This window comes from Carassius carassius, chromosome 5, assembly GCF_963082965.1.
Source record: "Carassius carassius chromosome 5, fCarCar2.1, whole genome shotgun sequence".
Lineage (NCBI taxonomy): Eukaryota > Metazoa > Chordata > Actinopteri > Cypriniformes > Cyprinidae > Carassius > Carassius carassius.
In genome coordinates this window covers 24,822,080-24,844,914 of record NC_081759.1, presented here as the reverse complement: position 1 = coordinate 24,844,914, position 22,835 = coordinate 24,822,080, and the positions used below count along the sequence as shown (strand labels likewise).

Sequence of the window (22,835 nt, the reverse complement as noted above, 5' to 3'; positions counted from 1 at the left end):
AAATATGAATCCTGCATGTTCTGCGTGACTCCGCTAATGAATGGCACAGACGAAAGGTTTCATTTTTACACATATAACATTACTGAAGCACGTGATGCTTGCGGTGATTTCAGCGTCTGCTGTCTCACTAAATGAGGATGTGAACTAGAGCTGAAACAACGAATCGATTTAATCAATTAAAATCGATTATTAAAATAGTTGTCAACTAATTTAGTCATCGATTCGTTGCTAAATAACTTTTATTTGCCGTAAGCGGCTCATTTCGTGCATATTTCAAATCTGCGGTGACCAAAGTGTAGCAGTAATGAGCCACCGGAGGTTTTACTCAGCCAGTAGAGCAGGAGAAGTAGCGAATAGCCAATAGCTGGCCTCGTTTAATGTCACGTGCTTCCCGAACAGCGTTTCTGCAGCATTCAGCGTGATGTGGGAGTACTTTACTTTGAGCCTTCAAAAAAGAAGAGTAACCTGTAAACTCTGCACTACTGAACTGTTTAAGGGGACGTTCACATATCGCGTCTTTTGCGCGCTCAAGTTCGTTATTTCCAACACCGCACCGCATCGATATTATGCCAGTTAAATATCGAGTTAAAAACATTTCAACTTTTCAGAATGTCGCAAGCCCACTGCGGGTCATGTGACAAGAACTAACCAATCAGCTTCATCCTTTCCCGTAACAACGTTAAAAGCTCAGTCAAGATGAAAGGAACAGCTGATCATAGTTGTATATGGATTTCCATTTTGAAATAAATTTAATAGCAGAGCTACTGCAAGCGATTTTTTGAGCTGCAAATCCATTTATCCTTTGCTGAAATTTCCGCGTCTTCAAGGAGAGAGCACGTCATGGTTGCTTAGCAAAGGCAGACGCCTCAGGGGCGCTTCTGCCTGAGCGCTTTGGAAAGAAGGAGAAAGCGGTGTGCCTAGCATTTTCCACGCGTTTTTAAGCGCGATTTGTGAACGGCCCCTAAGACTTTCATTTGTGCAGATCCTCCAGTACAATGTTGTTTACAAATGTTTAGTCGTAAAAGCTGAGAACATTGCTTTTTAACAGTTAACATTTTAAAGCTTTACAAACATGTTCTGTGATCAGTTTTTCGTTTACCAGTTCAAAATTCAGTGGTGCAGCCTAATTATGACTGAATGAGAGGGGTAAATGTTTAAAGATATTTGAAATGCACTTTTTTTTTCTAAGTATTCACTGCTCTTTTTCACACAGCAGGTTTTTTGTGTGTCCAATTTTTTTTCTGGACAACCTTCTGATGGATTTTACTTTAAATTGTGAGTTCCATTCACGTTTCATGCCATTGGCACTTTTTTCGAAGGATTGTTTACAATTTCACAGCAAAAGCTATAAAGCTGTTTCCCAGTAAATAATAAAATACAATGCACTGCAATTTTATTGTTTTATCCTTATTTTTCGTGAAAATATGTTCTGAAAGATTCCTTAATAAGCTTTGTTCGGGATGTTAAACTACTTTAGGAGCTCTAAGGACTGCCATGGTGAAAACATTATTTGAAATCTACTTGTGAAATTTGCTAGAGTATGGGTCAGTGTTCTGATTGCAGTAGAGTTCGACAAAGGATTACTAACACAATAAAACAACTCCAGGTATATTTTTGATGAGGATATGACAGTGCAAAATGGTTAAAATCTCTTAAAAATCTATGATGAAGGATAAAGACCATTTATTAATAATTTACTTGGGGAAAAAATGGAAAAAACAAAAATATAAGTACATAAACCGATTAATCGATTAATCGTAAAAATAATCAACAGATTCATCGATTATCAAAATAATCGTTAGTTGCAGCCCTAATGTGAACAACATCTCCAAAACTGCTCTGAGAGAGCCTTCACGAGCATCTGACCATTTTATTTGAGTAAAACTAGCCTCATATCACATACACAGAGCTGTAAAGGTATTCACAGCAACCCATCAAAATAAAAGTCTGGTTTGGTTTGAAGTTCAGCAGAATGTACATAACATACTAATTCTACTAAAATGAAACAAACATTACTTTTGTTAAGGAATAATCACACAACATTTCTTCCATGTTTTAATTTTAAAAGTAAATCCCCTCTGTTTGCCAAAAAAAATATATAAATGAAATTGTTTCATGCCTTGATTTGATAACCAGAAAAAATGTAAATACACAACACAGATTTTTTTTAGGGGGGGATCATAAGGCTTCTTTAAAAAAAATAAAGTTTTAAAATAAATAAATAAAGTTGTTTTATGCATTCAAATAATTAGACTTGGTAACAATAAAAATTATGGTGAGAAGAAATTTACGTAATTTTTGTTAAACTTTTATTAAATTGATGTAAAATGTATACGTTTCATATTTTTAATTAATTAGACTTGCTTTTTGATTAATAAACTTTAATTTAACTATTAAAAAGGAGTAGAGAAAAATTTAAATGAAAGGGAAAAAAAAGAATCCAGAAAAATTAAAACAAAAATAACGAAATTTAGGAAAAAATAAAATGGATTTCATAGGGCCCTATTAGAGTGTGGTAATTTCATCATTTACTATTACTATTATTATTATTATTATTATTATTATTATTACTTTTATTACTACTATCATAGTATAGTTCAGTACCATTTTTTTTTAAATAAAGCACTATTTTAGTTTTTGTCCAGTATCCATTTTAAAAACTATCATTTAATTAATCTGTATCGGCCAGCGTGGTTCAACCTAGCTATTGGTATCAGCAAAATCCACTATCGGTCGACCTCTAATGTGTACTTTGATTGCTTCCATTTTCTTCATTTTTAAGTTGCTTTGGATAAAAGCATCTACTAAATGTAAATGTATACTAAAAGATACTGGAATTACAGACGTTACACTAACACAGAAAAGAAAATTGCACTCCTCAAGCTATTTCATGGACTATTTAAGTTCTTATCAGAGCATGTCTGAAAACTTAGCAGTCTGTTATGAAATGAGTGAAACATTAATTGTAATTAATTTGACGTTTATTTTCTACAACAACAACATACTCTGCATGTAATTTACCGCCATTCCTTCTGATATTCTTGGTTTAGTTACTGTTAATATTGGCTGAATTAGCTTTAGTCTGGGATGTACTCCAGGTTTAATTAATATGAATGCTTAATACTGAATCTGTTCACTGTCTGGGTTTTGCTCTGTTCTTTCATGGCAGGATTATTCTTCTGTGTCTAGATAGAAGCTTCTGTGTCTGTTCCAGCATTGTTGTTGGGCTTTTTTAATGGCTCTGTGTGTGTTTGTTAGTGTGGTCTTGAAAATAACGTGGATTTCTTGGATAATTAAACTGGGAGACTGACGTGGTTTCCATGGGCCGGGTCAGGAAATACCAGGCCAGAGTGAGAAAAAGGGCCTCTGTTTTCTCTTCTGTGTGTGTGTGTTTGAGAGAAGACCAATATGCTCAGACCAGTGGTGCTAGCCCTGCTACAGTACTACTTGTCAAACTCCTGCCCAGTAAGTCACAAAAATATATTATATTCCGTGCTCTAGGCATTTTAAAGGCAGACTAAATGAATAGCCAATAAATAAAACAGATGATGTGTTGTAGATACAGAATTACTAAATGTATATCAACTGTGTTTTGCTGCTTTGTTTATAGAGGAGAAGATAGACGTTGCATTTGTGTGTGTGTGTGTTTATATATATATATATATATATATATTTTATATATATATTTTTTTATATTTTTTTTATATTTATATATATATATATATATATATATATATATATATATATATATATATATATATATATAATGTTTTCATGTTTCAAGCTAGTTAATTTGTTACTTTCCATTTAAGTGGTCTCGCACAACAGATTTGTTTATTTAAAAAAAAAATTTTTTTATGTAAACATGTTATCCACCAGGCAATATCACACCCCTTGTCTTATTCTATAGCATCAGTACAGAAGGTAATGTATTTACTTGCATTGTTAATGTTTTAGACTGTTTGAAAAAACCAACAAACCACTAATCAGGAGGCCACTGATGTGGGTTTTAGTTTTTGCAGAGTGCATGTCTGAAATGCCTTTTGAAAGACATCGACATGTTCCAGGTGCATGTTTCAGATATGACCAAAATATCCATGTTCACAAGCTCCAGCTGGGGCTTACAGGCTTCTTCTATCATAGTATTTGCATACTGAATTGTAATTGCTCATGTCCTCTTTGTATATATTCAGCAATTTACAGCCTTAGCCAAATCTTTGTCTTTATTTACTTAATAGTGATATCAAGTTCTCATGTATACGTTTTTAGGTACATTTTTCTTCTTTTCTGGTAAAAGCAAAAATAAATGCAAATGTTCCTGCAAACATATTGTAGGCAATGGAATGTTCAGAGTTCAGCTGTCATTAAATTAATTCTGTCTGGTAAATGGCTAGCATATTCTTTGAGTGTGAATCTTCAAAAGCAAATTATTGGATAATTCACTTACACTGGATAGCAAACTTTTCATGCTTATGTGAACCACCTGTATTTTCCTGTTGTGAAAGAGAACTTGGGTGTATGAAGGTCATTTCTGACATGCTAATCTCTTGAATTTCCATATAGGTTTTGTGGTTAGCAAAACAAGCTGATTTATGAAGTTTGCTTTTCCTTCCACATCATGGATTTGGGCATCAAAGGCCAGACATTCAAACAGACGTTTATTATCATTGCTAACATTCAGCAGATCCGTGCCAAAGGTGTTCCTGGACTCGGTGAGAGATCCGCTGAGATTTCATTGTGTTACATGAGAACTGAAAACATTGTCCTCGGGGTTTGTAATTGGTAATGAATACTCTCATGAGTGTTGTATTGGAACAGACTGCAGAGACTAAAAGAGGCCAAAAAACTAATTCGAACTAAAGATTTAGATAACAGTTTAGTTAAAATGTTACTACTTTCGCAAGGCATCATGCTGTCTGGTGCCAACGTAATGCTGATCGCACAAATATTTAGCAGCTATACTTGCTGACATGTCTTTAGAAATTTAGTCAGACAGTTTGTGTTAGACACAGTAGATAAGCCATGACCTTTTAAACTCAAAGATTGTGAGACACACTTGTACTTATGCCTTTCTGTCCACCTCTTTTAGAAAAAGCAGTGCACAGATCAAGCAGGAAAAAGAGCAGGGCTGTCTGTGGACGTCTATTATCAGCTGTTTACATGACCCTAATGTTACATTTGGTCAAACATGGATGTCGAGTGAGACTTTAGCTGAGAGAAATCGCACCATCCTGTCTGTTGGCAAATGCAAGTGAAAATATTATTTTTAAAAAAAGGAAAGAAGAAAGAAAGAAAAAACACAATTTTTGATCTCTTTAAATGGTCTAGACAGATTGTACAGTCATTTAAATCACTCCTAATGTGGGCTAAAGGTACTTAACACTTAACTTTTTATATTGACATCATAATTTGTCATTATTGTTTAAACAAGAAAGTTTCCTGTAGATATGGCACTATTATATATCTTTTACAAACACCATTTACATGGTGTCTTTTCCGGTTCATTTTGTCCACAAATGCATGACAACAGACATGGCAAACGATCGTGTGTCATGTTTGTTTGTCCACCTGTCAGGGCACTTCCTTTTTCTGCTCTCTTACTGGCCACAGCCATATCCTTACATTTTATTTTTAGCCAATCACATTTTTGCTTAAACACAATTTTCATTTTTTTCTCCTTTTGATCAAGGACTGTAACTTGCAGTCTAAAGCAACCTAGGACTAGGAAACCTACTCTCAAAATAGGAACAGAACATACCATCCATTTTAAATTTACACAGGTGGAGTGTGAATATTTGTCTTGGGGATATATAAGTACTGTCACATTTTTGAATCTTTAACTTGCTGCCAGCTGGTTGCTGAACTTTAAACCAGCCTAACTCATTCCATTCAAAGTGCTTCCCAACACAAAGTAAGTTTGCTTCAGTACGTTGCCGTAGCATAAACTATTTTGTTCGAAACATCCTCAAGGCTGTTTTTGTGTCTGGTGGGTACTGTAATTCCAGACTGCTAAAAGAGAGTGTGGGTGGATTATTCTTGGAGCTGCTTCTCACACTGCTTTCATTTGTTTCCTTCGCTTCTCACTTGCCCCTTTAGTGTTGCATGTTTACACCACCCCCTCCCTCCACCAGTAAGGTCAGCATTCAGCTGCCCAAGTGTCTGTTCCTCGTACCAGACAAGCCTGTCTCGCTCTCCATGACATTGCTGTTGTGCTCTTGCTATAGTCAGCAAAGCTAGCTGGTGTGTTGAACAACCTAGCAATTGTTGCAGTACAAATACAGTAAAAGGGGTTTTGTCAGTGGTGTTGAATGATTGTTACATGGTTAAAACTTTATTATAATTTAACAAGCCATGTTCATGTCACAATATATTAGGGTTTTTATCTGTAGTCCTGAACATTAAGAAGCAGCAATGCTTAAATGAACCTTGTATTATGTGGATGGTGAGTTTAGGCTCCTTAATACAACAAAGCCATGCCTGGAAAGAGTGCTTAAAAGGGACCACTGTTTGAAGGGGTTACGAAGTGTTTAAAGAGCACTTTGAGAGAGGCAAAACAGAAGAAACAGTGTAAGTGCTACATGATTGGTGGAGGCATTTAGCCTATCACAGGCTGCGCAGAGCTAGGCTATGTTTACAGCAATAGTGGAATTTTTTTCCCCTTATGGAGTGAAGGTTGAGAAAGTGCTCAGTGAGTGAGGGGAGGCAGCCTGGAGCTTGTTCGAGTTATAAAACTCTATTACGGCTTGAAAGGGTAGGGGCGCCGCTGCATGAGGACTGCTGTTTGACTTTGGGTAAGTGACGCTTGAAACATGAGGGATAAGGATGCCTTAACCTTCTCAAAACCAATTTCAGTTAAGTCTATATAAGGGACACTAGAGGCAATGTTACATGTCCAAGTAAACTTTTTTGCATTTTACACATTTAATTAATGTACCAAGAAATGCATTCAATGGTTATTTGTTTGTAACTCACTGTGTCTGCTCTCTAAATCAACTAAAAGTGTGTTGGCTTCCAGAGAGTTAATCTGTCTAACTGACGGGAGGAATTCTCTGTCTGATGTGGAATTTGGACTGTGATATAAGCTCCGTTGATGGATATTCCTTGGCTTCTAGCTGAAAAGAAACCATTAACGTTTTTGCCTCTGTCAATACATTTCTTGTCTGCTAGGTAGTGAGTGGGTGAAATGTTTAAGATATTGCCAGTTGCACTGAACCGAATAGATCTTTGGCTGGAAAGAAATATTTGCTCTCCTTGTTTTCCCTTAACCCCACCCCCAGTTACCCTCCCCATGCAAATGCTTAGCAAACACATGGAGTTTGTTTTGCCATGAAATTGAGTAGAAAACATCTTTACAATCTGGTGTTGGAAATAGATAGCTAGGAAATTTGTTAGCTAATGGTTTAACTCTTAGTAGAAAAGTCTTAGCAATGTATTGTGTAAGTGTGAAGTGGTGTTGGAATGACACTCACACTGTTATGATTACTAGGTATAACCGTTATCACACCTTTAGGCTTGCAACCATAAGAGTGACACCTTTTGACAAGAGCGTTGCATACTGTATATGTCTAGCTGGCTGTTTTAGTCCTTTTGGGGATTGCCTTGATGAATGAATTTGTTGTTGTAGTGCTTTTGGTTCAGTGCCGTGTATTGGTGTATAATATTTGTATACTGCAAGGAAATCATCATATTTGAGGAACAAAGTTGACAAAAAAAAGTGTAATAAATATTAAGCGCAGATTACACATTTTCTTTTCTGACATCATTTTGCATAATTTAAGGAAATAATTCATTAAACAGAAAACTGTTCAGTGATAACTTATTCAACTAATTTCAATATTTGTATTTTCTTTTTTTTTTTCTTTTTTTAGAGAAAGATGATGATGAGAAGGACCCTTACAGTTTGGAAACCCCGTATGGTTATCAGCTAGACCTGGACTTCCTTAAGTATGTGGATGACATCGAGAGGGGCAACACCATCAAGAAGCTAAACATCCAAAGGAAGCCAAAAGTGGTTAGGTCTGTACCCCCTCCTCAGAGTGGTTGCAGTGGCCACACTGAGTGGACTTCAACAGACTCCTTATCCTCTTCTAACAGTGATGAGAGCAAACAGTTGCCAGTCTACTTTACACCTCAGAACCAGGTAGCCCCCCCTGGCCATACTGCTCGAGTCCATGAAGCTCCCCAAGCCTTTGTGAACGTCCCCGAAACCAAGCAGCTGCTGCCTCCTCCTTCTCCCCACCTTCTTCGCCATAACCCCCAGGTGGAGAAAACCCTGATGGAGACCCGAAGGCGACTGGAACAGGAGCGGCTCCTGATGCAGCCACCAGTCAATGAGCCGTCTCGTCGGCGATTGGCCAGTTTTGGAGGAATGGGCTCTTCCAGTTCCCTCTCCTCTTACAGTGGCTCCTATGGGCCAAGCCAGATTTCACCCAGCTCACATCCTTTTCAACATAATGGACATCTAGGCAATGGTGAGTACAACCCCTACTTCACATCCTCTATGGGCAGTTCTATCCGCCACAGTCCCCTCAGCTCAGGCATGACCACACCAGTGACCAATGTTAGCCCACTGCACCTCCAGCACATTCGAGAACAGATGGTAGTGGCTCTAAAGAGACTAAAAGAACTGGAGGAACAGGTAAAGACCATCCCAATCCTTCAGGTCAAGATCTCAGTGTTGCAAGAAGAGAAAAGGCAACTAGTATCGCAGATGAAGAACAAGGTAGCGGGGCAGAGTCAAGGTGGAGGTTTCAGGAAACGCTCCTATAGTGTTGGCAGTGCTGATCAGTATGAGCCCCTGACCCAGCTCAGGACAGGCTCTGAACTCCACATTGAGGAGATGGAGAACACTGAGCAGAGCACTCAAAGGCTACAAGAGTTCAGGCAACTGACAGCTGAAGTGGAGGCTTTGGAGAGAAACCTGCAGGATAATGGCGAGGAAAGGAAGCACAGCTTACACCAAAATGAGGAAAAAACAAACCAAAACGTCCAGCGGTGGAGGCGTGAGAGCAAGTCCATTGGTGTCGGAGCTGATGAGAACATGAACAATGTGGTTGTATATCAGAGGTCACCTGGCCAAAACAGAGATGTGGCTGTGGGAACAGAGCAGGAGTTGAGGAGCACAGGAGTTGGTGTGACTGAAGCCATGCTAGGTATGAGCAGTGAAGTAGAAGCTGAAATCGAGATGCAGCACCAGACCATCGAAGCCCTGAAAGAGAAGATCTACAGACTGGAGGTTCAACTTAAGGAGACCACCCACCAAATGGAAATGGGAAAGTTAAAGCTTCAGCTTCAAGAGGCTGGATCAAGAAAAAAGGCAGACAAGGGAATGATGGCAAGGCCAGAGATGTATAGCACTTCAGTGGAGGCCAGGGTCGCCACACAGAGCCAAGGTGTGGGCAACCATGTTGAGTTTAGCAATGCAAGCACAAATAATGTCCAACAAATGAATTCAGTAGGCATTATTTGCAAACCAGAGGCAACTCATGTTTCAGTAGGTCCAGAGTTGCCAATGGAGCGGTGGGTTGTACGAGAACGTGCTGAAGTTAAGGAACAATGTGTTGGCAAGCAGGTTGTGATGTGCAACAAGAGTGTGGGAGTGGAATTAAGTGTGTGTGAAATGGGGATCAACACTGAATTAACGGCAGAAGGTTTAGGACTATGCAAAACCGAGGCTGAACAAGTCAAGGAGTTCAGGTCTATTGGATGTGGAGATTGTTCAGTCGATGTAATGGTCAGGCCTATCATGGAGATGGCAACCCAGAGCACAGCAACAGATGAAGTTCACAAAACTGACTTTGGAGTCATGGTCTTACCCATGTGTGCCTCACAGTACACAAATACAGAAATTGAGACAATAGGCAAGTTAACCAATACAGACAAGGTAGTTCTTACGGATTCCAGCACTACTACACAACCATACTCAAAAGACAAACAAGTTAGCACTGTACCAGTGGAGACTCGTACAATTGCTATTGGTGATGGTCTTGTAAAAGATGTGCTGGCCACATTAAAAACACGCTCCATTTCAGTAGGTACAACAGCTTCTGAAGAAGGTATGCATGACAAGTCGCCATCTTACAAAACCAAAGAGACTGGGGTTGGCCTCATGAACATAAATGAAAACTTTTTAGTCGGTCACAAGACAAGGAACATTGCATGTGGCCCTTCTCAGTCTCCTACCTCGATCCAACTTGAGAGTGTTCCTTTGGGATCAATGTCATCAGCAGGACCTATCCACTCGCAGGCTGGGGCAGGTGTTGGACTCGATCACTACATAGAGAGAGTGCAGAAGCTCTTGCAGGAACAGCAGATGTTGCTTGCTCAAAACTACAGTGAGCTGGCAGATGCATTCGACCCACCTCAACAATCCCAGTTTAGCTCCATCAATAGTGAGCTGGTTACTACTCTATCATCTATCAATTCCGTAATGAAGTATGGAAGTGTTGAGGAACTCTCCAATATGGACCTTTTGAGACCGAAGGAGAATTCGGACCACACCATGAAAGGTAAGTTGTCGTTTATTGGATCCTATATGCTATATATGCTGTATGCATATGCTGTATGTCACGTCACTATATGAACCAAAGAACATACGTGCAGATGAAGAAAAAATATCTCTGCATGTTCAGTATAAAGCACTGCAGTATTCCAAGTTGCTATATTTACATGCAGAACCCCTTTTTCTGCTGAGTATGGTGAGGAAGAGGGATGAGACAAAAGGGTATACAGTGTGTTTGTGTCTGTAATGATGCCTGACATGATCTGACAGGGCAAAGTTTTCTCTGACCCTGAAAAATACATAGGGGCTTTGGATATAATATATATAATATATATATAATCCAACAATGATCTCATATCTTTTGGAAAGCAGCAGCTTGTGCTAAATGGCTAGTTGTTGTTGTCTTTGCTGATGCTGATTCATAAGTCCTCAGTTTTATGTAATGGAGAAAAGCTTTGTGTAAAGACTTTCTCTCTATAAGACCAGATTCAGGGAGCATATCCAAAGTGTCTTTAAGTACTGTATGTGCACAAGTTCTTCATGTTATTATTTCCAGGAAGGCTTAAAAGTCACAAGAATCTAGAAGTTCTTAGTTCAGTGGTATCATATTCCTCTATCATCAACAGGCTTTTAGCCTGAGATTTTATGAAATGCTCTGAGGTTATAAATAACAGTAGCGTCTACTCTGCAGGGAATCGAGAGAGAGAATATTTTAGACATGCACATCAGAGGATTATGGCCAATGGTCAGTCAAAATTGCTGCCAAGATGTTAGTGTTTCCATGTCTTTTGTCAACTGATTTGGCTCTAGATAAAGCAGGAGATGTGCACAGGTATTCTCCATATTGGACATTCCTTTGCAGAAATATTTTTATTAAATTTTTTGGTTCATGACAATGAAAGACCATCTGATGTAAAGAATATCTAGAGGCTAGAATTGAGATTCATACCATAATCAATAGACATATTATCTTAGCCTGTGAGAGAATCTGCAAAGTATTCTGATTGTGTGTCGTCCAAAGTTGTCCTTTTTTCAAGCAACTTTGTTTTGGCAGCAGCTATATTATAATGTCTTGGAGGTATAATTTGAGAGTGAATTATTATGTACAGTATCATACCTTGTTTGCAACTTCACCTAGAAAAACCACACCTTATTGGTTAATCTGCAAAACTTTTATCAGTGGCATCCTACAAGTCTAAATATAAGTAGCTATTGACATATACCAACATTTGGTGTTATTTTTGTCCGCTGCTGTGTAATTTCAAGGCTTTTAGCTTTATTGCCAAGTTGTGAGCTGAAAGGTTTTTTTATTTTTGCCATTCATGTTAAAAATGAGTTTCCTCTGCAAAGGATGAATTTCAGATTTTCAAGATACATACAGCAAAACAGTTTCCTGATATTTTTGTTCCTTATCACAACCAAAATTATAAAATGCAATTAGATAAAAGGAGCTCTGAAATCACACTTTTATTTGTTCTTCCTTTTTGTCAGCAAAATGCCATTATGATAAAAAATATGTATTTTATTTTCATTTTAAGAGTTGATTGTCCTGAGCTATTAACAAATGTTAGATTTTTTTTAAATGCATTGTTGTACCTCATGAATGTCTTTTTTCTTATGTCATTCTGTTTATCCAGAAACACAGATGATTAGTTCTCACTTGAGTAGTTCGAGGACAGAAGTCACAAGGATAGAAAAAGTGTGTAATGACGATGCACATGGTACAGAAACACAGAAAAGCCGCATGGACCAGCAAATGTCCACAGCATTGCATGGTATGCCCAATTCTGTCACTAAACAAGCAAGAGATATTTGTACATTTTTGCATTTCCTGTCAGTTGTGGTTGACAGTCTGTGTGTTAATATGAAGTTCTTGCTGCTGTGTTTCCATATGTGCTGTCAACTGATTTAGCTTTATGATTTAGCTTTAGATAAAGCAGAAGATGTGCTCAGGTATTCTCCATAGCAGACATTCTTACATTACTACTCTTGGCTCATTGTAATGAAAGACCATCTGTTATGAAGAATATGTAGATTCACTGAGAAAGAATCAGCAAGCACACTGTCAGTGTGTTGATTTGATGTGCTGTAAGACTGTGATTTAACCATCATAAAAGAAGCCGCTTATTCATGTTGAACTTCCCTTGATGGATGGCTTTTTCGATGAAAAGACCCTTGTGTGACTGTCCCAGGAGAGCATGTAACAGATTAACAGCTTTAAGACACACTTCCCAGCATAAATCTGCTCTCACCTGTCAAAAAAAGGGTAACATAATGAGTGCCTTCACCGCATACAGTGTTAGAGATACAGACTGTACGAGCGAGTGTGTCCATCTGTAGGGCATGTTCTGGCAGTTCTCAGAACTGTTCTTTTTTCAGTCTCTGTGGAGAGGGGCGGCAATCCTCTTCGGTATTTGGCAGTGCGAAGCCTGTACTTAACATGTTTGCCAAAGCTTTAGGCTGGGGTTGTTTCTCTTTTGCTTCACATCATTTTTTCAAACTCATGTTTGAATTTTTTTTTTTTAACTAGCTGTGCTTGATTATTCTTTCTTCTGCTGAAAAGGACAACAAGGGTTGGACATTGTACATGTCTATCAGATTTGGAAACGTAGCCAGCTCTATCTTATGGTCTTGATTAGCTGTTGCTGCCTAACATAGATTCAGCTTGTTCATTTCCCATAACCGCAATAACACTGTATATCGTAATAAATCACGATTTCAGCATTGTAATTTCTTTCCATTTTGATAGGGTGTGTCGATTTTTGTCAGAATTTTTGGTGGAGACAAAATACTGCTGGCAGATCTACTGTATATTAAAATGGTTTATATTTATTTATGCACTAACAATATGTAGGTAGGCTTGAATGTATCTTACCACTACTTATACCTGGAATAATAATTGATTTAAAATGTAAACATTTTGGCTCCACTTTAACAATATAAAAACAATTAATTACCTGCATTTCTCTTTTCTACTAGGCAGTCATAGCACCCTGAAGTCCATCATGAAGAAAGACGGTCATCAGGGGCCTAATGGCACAAAAAAGAATCTGCAGTTTGTTGGTGTAAATGGAGGGTAGGAGAAAACGCCTTTATCATGAAAGAAGTGTTTTCAACAAATTATTTTCCAGCTGATGTTGGTTTTTAAGGGATATAGCCAGCCAGTCATTAAAACCTGAGGTTTCCCATTGCAAATAGCATATTTATCTTATAGCATATGACCAAATAGCATGAAATATTGTTTTTTGAATATTTGAGTTAGTTATTTTATTATATTAGTTAATAGCTAGTTAGTAGTTTAGCTTAGCTGCAACAATATTACTATACATATGTATATATTATTAGTAACATGCAGCGTGTGTAACTTTTTCTATGTCTAGCTATGAGACAACATCGAGTGATGATTCCAGCTCAGAAGAGAGCAGCTCTTCTGGATCAGAGGATGAAGAGGAGGACAAAGACAAGGTGGTGAATGTGAGGGAGAGGAGGAAAGAAGAATTCAGGAATAATGAAGCAGTGGATGAAGATCGAGACACTGAGGATTTAGGCCAGGACAAAAGGCAGAGGCAAGTATTGCCATTTAACTCTTCAGTGTTGCACCATTCAAGAGTCTCTTGCGTCAGAAGGAGAATTTAAGGTATTTTGGATGTTATGTCTGCAAATATATTTATAAAAAAAGGAAAATAAACCATTTGGAGACACAAATGAAACATCAGATCTGTATTATCATATCATTAAAGCATCCCGCATACCAACCCTGACATGAGTTATGAGAAAGCGTACTAAAGTACTATTCTTTATAATCTCAAAGAAGTCCTCTTTCCACCTGGAAATAATATTATTTCATATCTGGATAGCATCAGGATATTTCTTTAGCTAGAATGCTAAAAGAATGCTTCTTTAACTATACTTTGCATTCCAGTGTGTGTCCAGTGTTATATAGCTGAATGATTACACTGGACACGCAAAAAAGAAAACGTCATTCATTGCATTTTCAACCGTTTACTAATTTAAAAGTTCTAATGTATTTATTTCAAAAGATAAAAAAAGAAAGTATCTGGTCTATTACGTTTCCCTACTTTACAAGCCTTCCAACAATAAAAGGTGCTAACAGATTATAGAAATTAGAAGGAAAAGGGAGAAAAATATAAATAAATAAAAAACTACGAGAGAGATGTAGGGATTTGGGGAGAGAAATAAGAGACTCCTAGTGTAGTCCAGTAGATATTGTTCATTGAATTGCATAACCAGATCACAAGACTAGTGTGTCTGTTGTCTTTTTCACATTGTGAAAGTCAAGAAGCCACAATGCAACATACAACACAAAAAGAGCTCTAGCCACAGATGTTCTTAAAACAAATACCAAGCTGATTTTTTTTTTTCTAATCAGTAAAAATAGAACATTACGTAAAACTGACTCCTGAACTGAACATTACTTAACTGAGTTAAATATTTTTATCACATCCTCTACATTACAGATTACCTACTTGAATGCAGATAATGAAAATACATAAGCATTTACATCTTTCTCAAATATGGTCAGTCCAGAATCCCCTGACCACTTCCAAGTCTTGTTTCCACGTTTGATCCAGAAGAATTTAATATAAAGGGCTCTTTGTCCGATACTGGTTAGCACTCAAAAGTGTCACGCATTTAATAGTGTTTTTTTTCCCTTAGGTATGAGTTGAATGAGAAGATGATTTCTGCATGCAACATGCTGAAATCCCACCTCAACGACCCCAAGGCTTTATCTAGTAAAGATCTGGTAAGTTGTAGCCGTGTCTAAACGCACAGTGCACAAAAATAATATCAGTGATTCCAGATTAGTAAAATTATTTGGTGAAATCCTCTATTTTCTTAATGCCTATGATGGTTTTCCTTAGTCAGCAATCTTGTCAAACAAGCGACTTAGGCAATTCAGAGTTTTAGATGTTTCTTCAAGCTCTGCTTCAATGCACCTGAAACAAGAAGGATATTGGCTTCTTTGTGGTTAACGTGGTGTAAAAGAATGTTGGATCAACTCTTATTTCTGCTGACCCCTGAACAGAGGGTCTGTGATGTGCCCAACTGTGTGCTGACTGGGCGACTGTTAAGTCTTGGTTCAAGTCAAAGCTGTATTTGTCCTGAATTTCACAAACCTGAATCTGATAAATGAATGTAATTTAGACTAATTAGGATCATAATGTATCCTATATCCCATAATATAACTTTTTTTACTTTGATTATGAGGGATTATGCTCTACACCAAGAGCACAATCCATGAATCTTCTATAATAAATACTGATTTTGCTCATATTGATCATTTTGTGTCATTCCAGAGGCCATGTGTGAACACCGTTCAGCACGAGTGGTTCCGAGTGTCCAGTCAGAAGACGGCCGTGCCGGAAATGGTGGAGGACTACCTGAATGCTTTCAGAGGCAACTCCCCTGCCCTGCTGCAACACATCGTAAACATGGCTGATGGCAACGGCAACACTGCCCTCCATTACAGTGTATCCCATTCCAACTTCCACATTGTGAAAAAGCTGCTGGATGCTGGTTAGTATTTGACTCACATTCAACATTTACCCAGTTTTTTTTAAGTCATTTACAACCTGCTTTTTAGCACAGTGGTGACTGACAAGTGTGAATGCAGCATGTTGGTGTTGCTGGGGACTGAGTTGAACCAGTAAGCAGCCACCCAGAAACCACCTTTCCACCTAAATATGAAGTGTATCAACTATTTTCAATATTGATAATAATAAGAAATATTTATTGAGCACCAAATCAGCATATTAGAATAATTTCTGAAGGATTGTGTGACACTGAAGACTAAGGCGAAGAGTAACGGCTGGTGAAAATTCAGCTTTGGCCTCACAGGTACAAAATACATTTGAATATTAAAATTAGGGCTGTCAGTTGATTTAAAATTTTATATCCAATTAATTACATGATGTCGATTAATTAATCGAATTAATCACAAATTACATTTGGCTGTGAAAATACCCCCTAAAGTTTATTTAAAGCTATTTAAATGAGAAAGTATTAAGTAAACATTACAAATAGTAACTAGAAATAAATATTTTGAGGAGTATTTTTGCCCTGATATCTTGAATTTTACGGCATTTATGGCATTGTTCCCCTGCATAATATTTGTCAGCAGTCAACGGTATGAAATGTAAAATGATGCACAGATCTGGGGGTGGGGCCAATGCGTTAACTATTTCAATTGTTATTTTTTCATAACTAATCAATTAAGTTAACACGGTCAACTGACAGCCCTAATTAAAATAGAAAACAATTAGCATAAACTTGATTTAAATTGCAATAAGAAACTTTCAAAAACATTTACCACAACTTTTGAATGGCAATGTACATGAGCTAATAGCTAATCCTCAAGCCACATCGAGACTCATGCAGTTTCCCACTGTTCCCCCTCCAAAAAGCACCAAAGAACTCTGTGAATACCACATGATGAGGTGCCTTGACTCCTTAAAATAAAAGCCCATTATCCCAATGCCTTTGTGCTCCTCTTTCTGACTCTTTTGGTGTGGCCCCCATTGTCTCAATTGTCTGCTTCCATTCTCAGACCCTCTAGCCATCTTTGCCCCATCGCCAGTCAGTGAATCCTTGCTTTGGTCCTTCCACAACCCATGACTCTGTCTGAATAGCCTTCATGTCCCCTCTCTTAAGTTCAAACAACAGACGGCCTCCTTCCAAATGCATTTACTACAAGGGTGGGCTCAACGGTCTCTCTGAATCTCTTGTTCTCTCCGTTTCACCACAGATGTCTGCAATGTCAATCAGCAGAATAAGGCGGGCTATACTCCCATCATGCTAGCAGCACTTGCTGCTGTGGAGGCCCAGAAGGACATGAGGGTGGTTGAAGAGCTGTTCGGCAAAGGCGATGTCAATGCCAAAGCCAGTCAGGTTTGTGTTATTCTACTGTTGCACTTGAGCATTGCTTTAAACTGAACTAAGCGCATATTCATTTATTTTTTTTAATCATATTTTTATTTTTCTATAGATAGATTTTTTTAAATAAAATAAATATAAGTTAATTTCTACTTGCACTACAATAAAAAATTTGGGGTCAGTAAGATTTTTTTTTTATATTTGTTTCTTGAAGTCTGCTTCCCAAGGCCACATTTGTTTAAATAAAAATACAGTAAAAACAGTAATATTGTGAAATATAGTGTAAAAGAAATTATCTATTTTAATATTGTAAAATGTTATTTATTCTAGTGTTGACAGCCGGATTTTCATAATCATTACTCCAGTCTTCAGTGTCACATGATCCTTAAGAAATCATTCTAATATGCCGATTTATTTGTATTTTTTTTTTTTTTGATAAATAGAAAATTCAAATGAAATTATTAGAAATGTATAAATGTGTTTCCTGTCATTTTTGATCAATTGAATACGTTCTTGCTGGAAAAAATATTAATAAAAAAAATCTTACGGATTATTCAAGAATGATATAAAATAGTATACTTACTATAAATAAGCATTAAACTAGATTATTGGCTTTTGAGGCAGTAGTCTGTTACTTTTGAAGTCTCTAAACTGATCTCATTGACTGTGAGTCCAGGCTGGTCAGACAGGGCTGATGCTGGCTGTCAGTCATGGCAGAATGGACATGGTGAAGGCTCTGCTCGCCTGCGGTGCAGACGTCAACATCCAGGATGATGAGGGTTCGACCGCACTTATGTGCGCTAGTGAACACGGCCACGTTGAGATAGTCAAGCTCCTGCTGGCTCAGCCAGGCTGCGACGCCACACTCAGCGATAATGTGAGTGAGCAGAGTCTCAATTTAACCTAGATAGTCCACCAAATGCGTGTAATGAACATGAAGTATATGTATGTAATTAGATCCACTTGTTTCTCATAGTAGATACTGCTGTTGTTAATCAGAAAGCAAGTAAGGCTAATAAGGTGTTTGCCATTTGTATATTTGCTCTCTTGACTCTAGGATGAGAGCAATGCCCTGTCTATTGCTCTGGAAGCAGGTCATAAGGACATAGCAGTGCTGCTGTATGCCCATATGAACTTCTCCAAAGCTCAATCACCAGTGAGTGACCACAGTTCACATACAGCTGATACACAGTGCATTCATTTGATCTATTTGTACGTTGTATTGATTAGTGTTTTTTTTTTTTTTTTTTTTTGTGGTTTAATTTAATTTAATTTTTTTAATAAATTGGACTGTTTCAGTGGATAATCAATTTATTTAGTAATAAGCAGAATTGAGAGTCAGAAGGAGGCCTATTACAATAGCTGTGGATCTTGCAACTGACTCATGTTTGGCTCCGTTTCCTGTAAATCATATCTTTTATGTCTGTCATCTGTTCACAGGGTACGCCTCGACTTGGGAGGAAAACTTCACCCAGTCCTACAAGGAAAGGACATGTTTGATCGTAGAGCTTCTACCCCACCCTGCCTGAGCTGCTATTTATTCAGGTTCTGCCATGCCTACCATTATCATCAGCTAGAAACCAAATCTACAGCTGAAAACTTACTCCAAAGCTCAACTAAAGGATAGTAGGCAATTAATACTGAGCACTTTCTTCAAACTTATCCTGAGTTATGTCTTTCTCCTTGGCTTTTAGATTATAATACAAATGGACTTGCTAGCTAAGAGTCAGTCCCTTAAAGACCTCAAATATGTACTCACCCTGAATGTATTCCGAAAGTATTCTTCTGCCTGAAATCACCAGCGTAATGTCAGAGCTAGACGTCAACTGGAAAGTGGCTATGGAGTTGCCTTTAGAATATTGTTATTCTCATATAAATGTTTAAATATATGGATATATCTTTGTATTCTCCCTCCTTTGAATGGTCTAAAGCTAAAGTCAACTTTTTTTTTTAATAATCAGTAATTTATAATTCCAAGATGTGGCCAATGTTGCCTGTCAATAAGCTTTATTTGAACCATGTATATGCTGCCCAATGTGTTCAGCCTTTGGGGTTTAAATCTTTTTGCCTCCATCAAATCCCCAGCAGAGATGTTCAGTGGGTATCAGAGGTTGAACCACAGACTCACAACACATATTTCTAGATTTGGATAAGTCTTTTATACTTGCCATTTTATCTATTTAAAAATCACAGTATTTAGGACATTTCAGATTTATTTTGTAACATGAAGTTATATGTGTACCTATTAAAAGTTTTTATTTGAAATAATTGTGCTTTGTATATATTGTATTTTTGAGATAAGTGGATGCAGTAGCTTTGACTGGCCTTCATGTAATAAACGTATGTCGTAGCTCTAATATGTGGCTTTTCATGTAGTCACAAACAAAATAACTAGTAGCCAATAACTTTATAATAAAGTACTAAGATGACATTGCTATTGAAACTCTTTTCACTTAATACACTTGCTTACAGGTCAATAGTGCAATGTCTCCCTCTACTGGAATCAACAGCTAATGTATATTTCTTACATATTTTGACCATACAGTCTATGATTTTGACATGCTGGCTTGAACTCTTCCTTGTTAGGCATGGTTATTCAAATAGGAAATATTGAGTTGAAAACGTAATTGTATACATTAAATGTATACATGCCTTTTTGACATCTTAATTTAATATCGAATATTTTATCTAATTTAATCTAATCTAATTTGATCAAATAATCTAATTTAATTTGATTCATACAACATCTTCTTGGCTCAACATTGATCCCGGAATAGCATTCCAATCAACCAAACAGAATAGAGATATAACTTTTCAGGAAATATCTGTTTTAGGCTTTCAATCATAGTAAGGTCCTTCTACACCCTTGTTAATCAGCCATCATTCCCCACTGATTTTAAGAATAAATTATGGGTAGGGTTAAGTTTAGGGGTGTGGGGATAGGGTTAAGTCTATATTTTTGGACAATAATGTTGATCCAGGTTCATCAAAAGATGTTTATCCAGGATCATGTCTTACTTGGCAAAATCACAGCGACCCAACTGCACCATTGCGCTGCATAACGTGTCTTTCACTGGCCGTCATTATTAAGAATTATTATTGTGATAATTAGATGTGTTTGCGAAACCGCAGAAAGCATTTATTCACTGCAGTTAATTTAATCTCATTTTCAGGTAGGCTATAAATTATACTTCACATATATATATATATATATATATATATATATATGTGTGTATATGTGAGGGTTGTCCCCCCCTAAAATATAATTGAAATGTGTATTGTAAATAATATAATGATATATAGTTAAAATTATTGTGTAAGTAGTAAAACAATACAAATGCAAACGGAGCAACAACAAAAAAAGTTTTAAACATCTCGAGTTCCCCCTGCTTTGCCTCACATTGCTTTGGTCCACTGCATGCTCCCCTTTTACCTCATCACTACCGTCCGACACACACAGACATAGTCCGGTGTGAGAAAACAACGTGTTTCTGTTGTTGTGGAATTCCATAAGTCAAGCTTACTTTATTCACATTAAACATCGGATGACGTGATTATTTTCTCCTTAATATAGATGATGCTGAGTCGAACGTCTCCCGGAGCGGCTGGGCTGATAATTTACCAAGTATTTATAATGAGTATCGATTTAGAATATATTTTCTTTACGGTTTCTGACTAAAAGCCACCAAAAAGGCATTTTAAAGTGGTTAAGCAAATAATAATAATAACAATCGGCAAGGATCCCCAGACCAATACAATTAGTTTGCCTCCTCTATTTTAAAATCCACGAGCCGCCACTGGTCGGTTTATTATATTTAATATAGTTAATCTAATATAACATCATACTAAGAGTGCAGTTGTTCTCCAGATATTAGCATAACAAATGTGATTTAGATTTTTATAAAAACTGAATAAACAAGAAGTTAATATTAAGTGCAATTGAGGCACCATATTGCCTGTTTAATCCCTATTTCACCAACGAAAAAAGTTGAAAACTAAGCTACAGCAGTAACAGCACTAATTTTGAGAAACACACTGAGGATGTGAATCCACTTTTTGAACAAATCAGTCATTGACGTAATAAATAATTATTATTTTTTTTCCCCTCACTTTCACGTCTATACAGATCTCAATATACAGTCGTGGCCAAAAGTTTTGAGAATTACTTAAAAATATATTTTTTTTTTAAAAGTTTGCTGCTAAACTGCTTTTAGATCTTTGTTTCAGTTGTTTCTGTGATGTACTGAAATATAATTACAAGCACTTCATACGTTTCAAAGGCTTTTATCGACAATTACATGACATTTATGCAAAGGGTCAGTATTTGCAGTGTTGGCCCTTCTTTTTCAGGACCTCTGCAATTCGACTGGGCAAGCTCTCAATCAACTTCTGGGCCAAATTGCAACTGATACCAACCCATTCTTTCATAATCACTTCTTGGAGTTTGTCAGAATTAGTGGGTTTTTGTTTGTCCACCCGCCTCTTGAGGATTGACCACAAGTTCTCAATGGGATTAAGATCTGGGGAGTTTCCAGGCCATGGACCCAAAATTTCAACATTCTAGTCCCCGAGCCACTTAGTTATCACTTTTGCCTTATGGCACGGTGCTCCATCGTGCTGGAAAATGCATTGTTCTTCACCAAACGGTTGTTGGATTGTTGGAAGAAGTTGCTGTTGGAGGGTGTTTTGGTGCCATTCTTTATTCATGGCTGTGTTTTTGGGCAGAATTGTGAGCGAGCCCACTCCCTTGGATGAGAAGCAACCCCACACATGAATGGTGTCAGGATGCATGACACAGGACTGATGGTAGCGCTCACCTTTTCTTCTCCGGACAAGCCTTTTTCCAGATGCCCCAAACAATCGGAAAGGGGCTTCATCGGAGAATATGACTTTGCCCCAGTCCTCAGCAGTCCATTCACTATACTTTCTGCAGAAGATCAATCTGTCCCTGATGTTTTTTTTTGGAGAGAAGTGGCTTCTTTGCTGCCCATCTTGACACCAGGCCATCTTCCAAAAGTCTTGGCCTCACTGTGCGTGCAGATGCGCTCACACCTGCCTCCAGCCATTCCTGAGCAAGCTCTGCACTGGTGGCACTCCGATCCCGCAGCTGAATCCTCTTTAGGAGACGATCCTGGCGCTTGCTGGATTTTCTTGGACGCCCTGAAGCCTTCTTTACAAGAATTGGACCTCTTTCCTTGAAGTTCTTGATGATCCTATAAATGGTTGATTTAGGTGCAATCTTAGTAGCCACAATATCCTTGCCTGTGAAGCCATTTTTATGCAACGCAATGATGGCTGCACACGTTTCTTTGCAGGTCACCATGGTTAACAATGGAAGAACAATGATTTCAAGCATCACCCTGCTTTTAACATGTCAAGTCTGCCATTCTAACCCAATCAGCCTGACATAATGATCTCCAGCCTTGTGCTCATCAACATT

General features: G+C 37.6%; 1 protein-coding gene across 4 annotated transcripts in view; it reads left to right on the top strand.

Moving 5' to 3' along the window:
• Positions 1-19,830, top strand: part of kank1a (KN motif and ankyrin repeat domains 1a) — a 56,198-nt gene extending 36,368 nt beyond the window's left edge. For 3 of the 4 annotated variants that reach the window (XM_059550214.1, XM_059550215.1, XM_059550216.1), the window contains exons 3-12: positions 7,869-10,508; positions 12,139-12,276; positions 13,481-13,577; positions 13,882-14,067; positions 15,179-15,266; positions 15,820-16,039; positions 17,268-17,410; positions 18,072-18,272; positions 18,453-18,551; positions 18,836-19,830. In XM_059550214.1, the coding sequence (XP_059406197.1) occupies positions 7,869-10,508; positions 12,139-12,276; positions 13,481-13,577; positions 13,882-14,067; positions 15,179-15,266; positions 15,820-16,039; positions 17,268-17,410; positions 18,072-18,272; positions 18,453-18,551; positions 18,836-18,895 (3,872 nt within the window). In that variant the 3' untranslated portion in view covers positions 18,896-19,830. Of the gene's footprint in view, positions 1-3,293; positions 3,466-7,868; positions 10,509-12,138; positions 12,277-13,480; positions 13,578-13,881; positions 14,068-15,178; positions 15,267-15,819; positions 16,040-17,267; positions 17,411-18,071; positions 18,273-18,452; positions 18,552-18,835 lie in introns of those variants that run through there. The other variant, XM_059550213.1, reaches the window with a different exon arrangement.
• Positions 19,831-22,835: the final 3,005 nt, after the last annotated feature.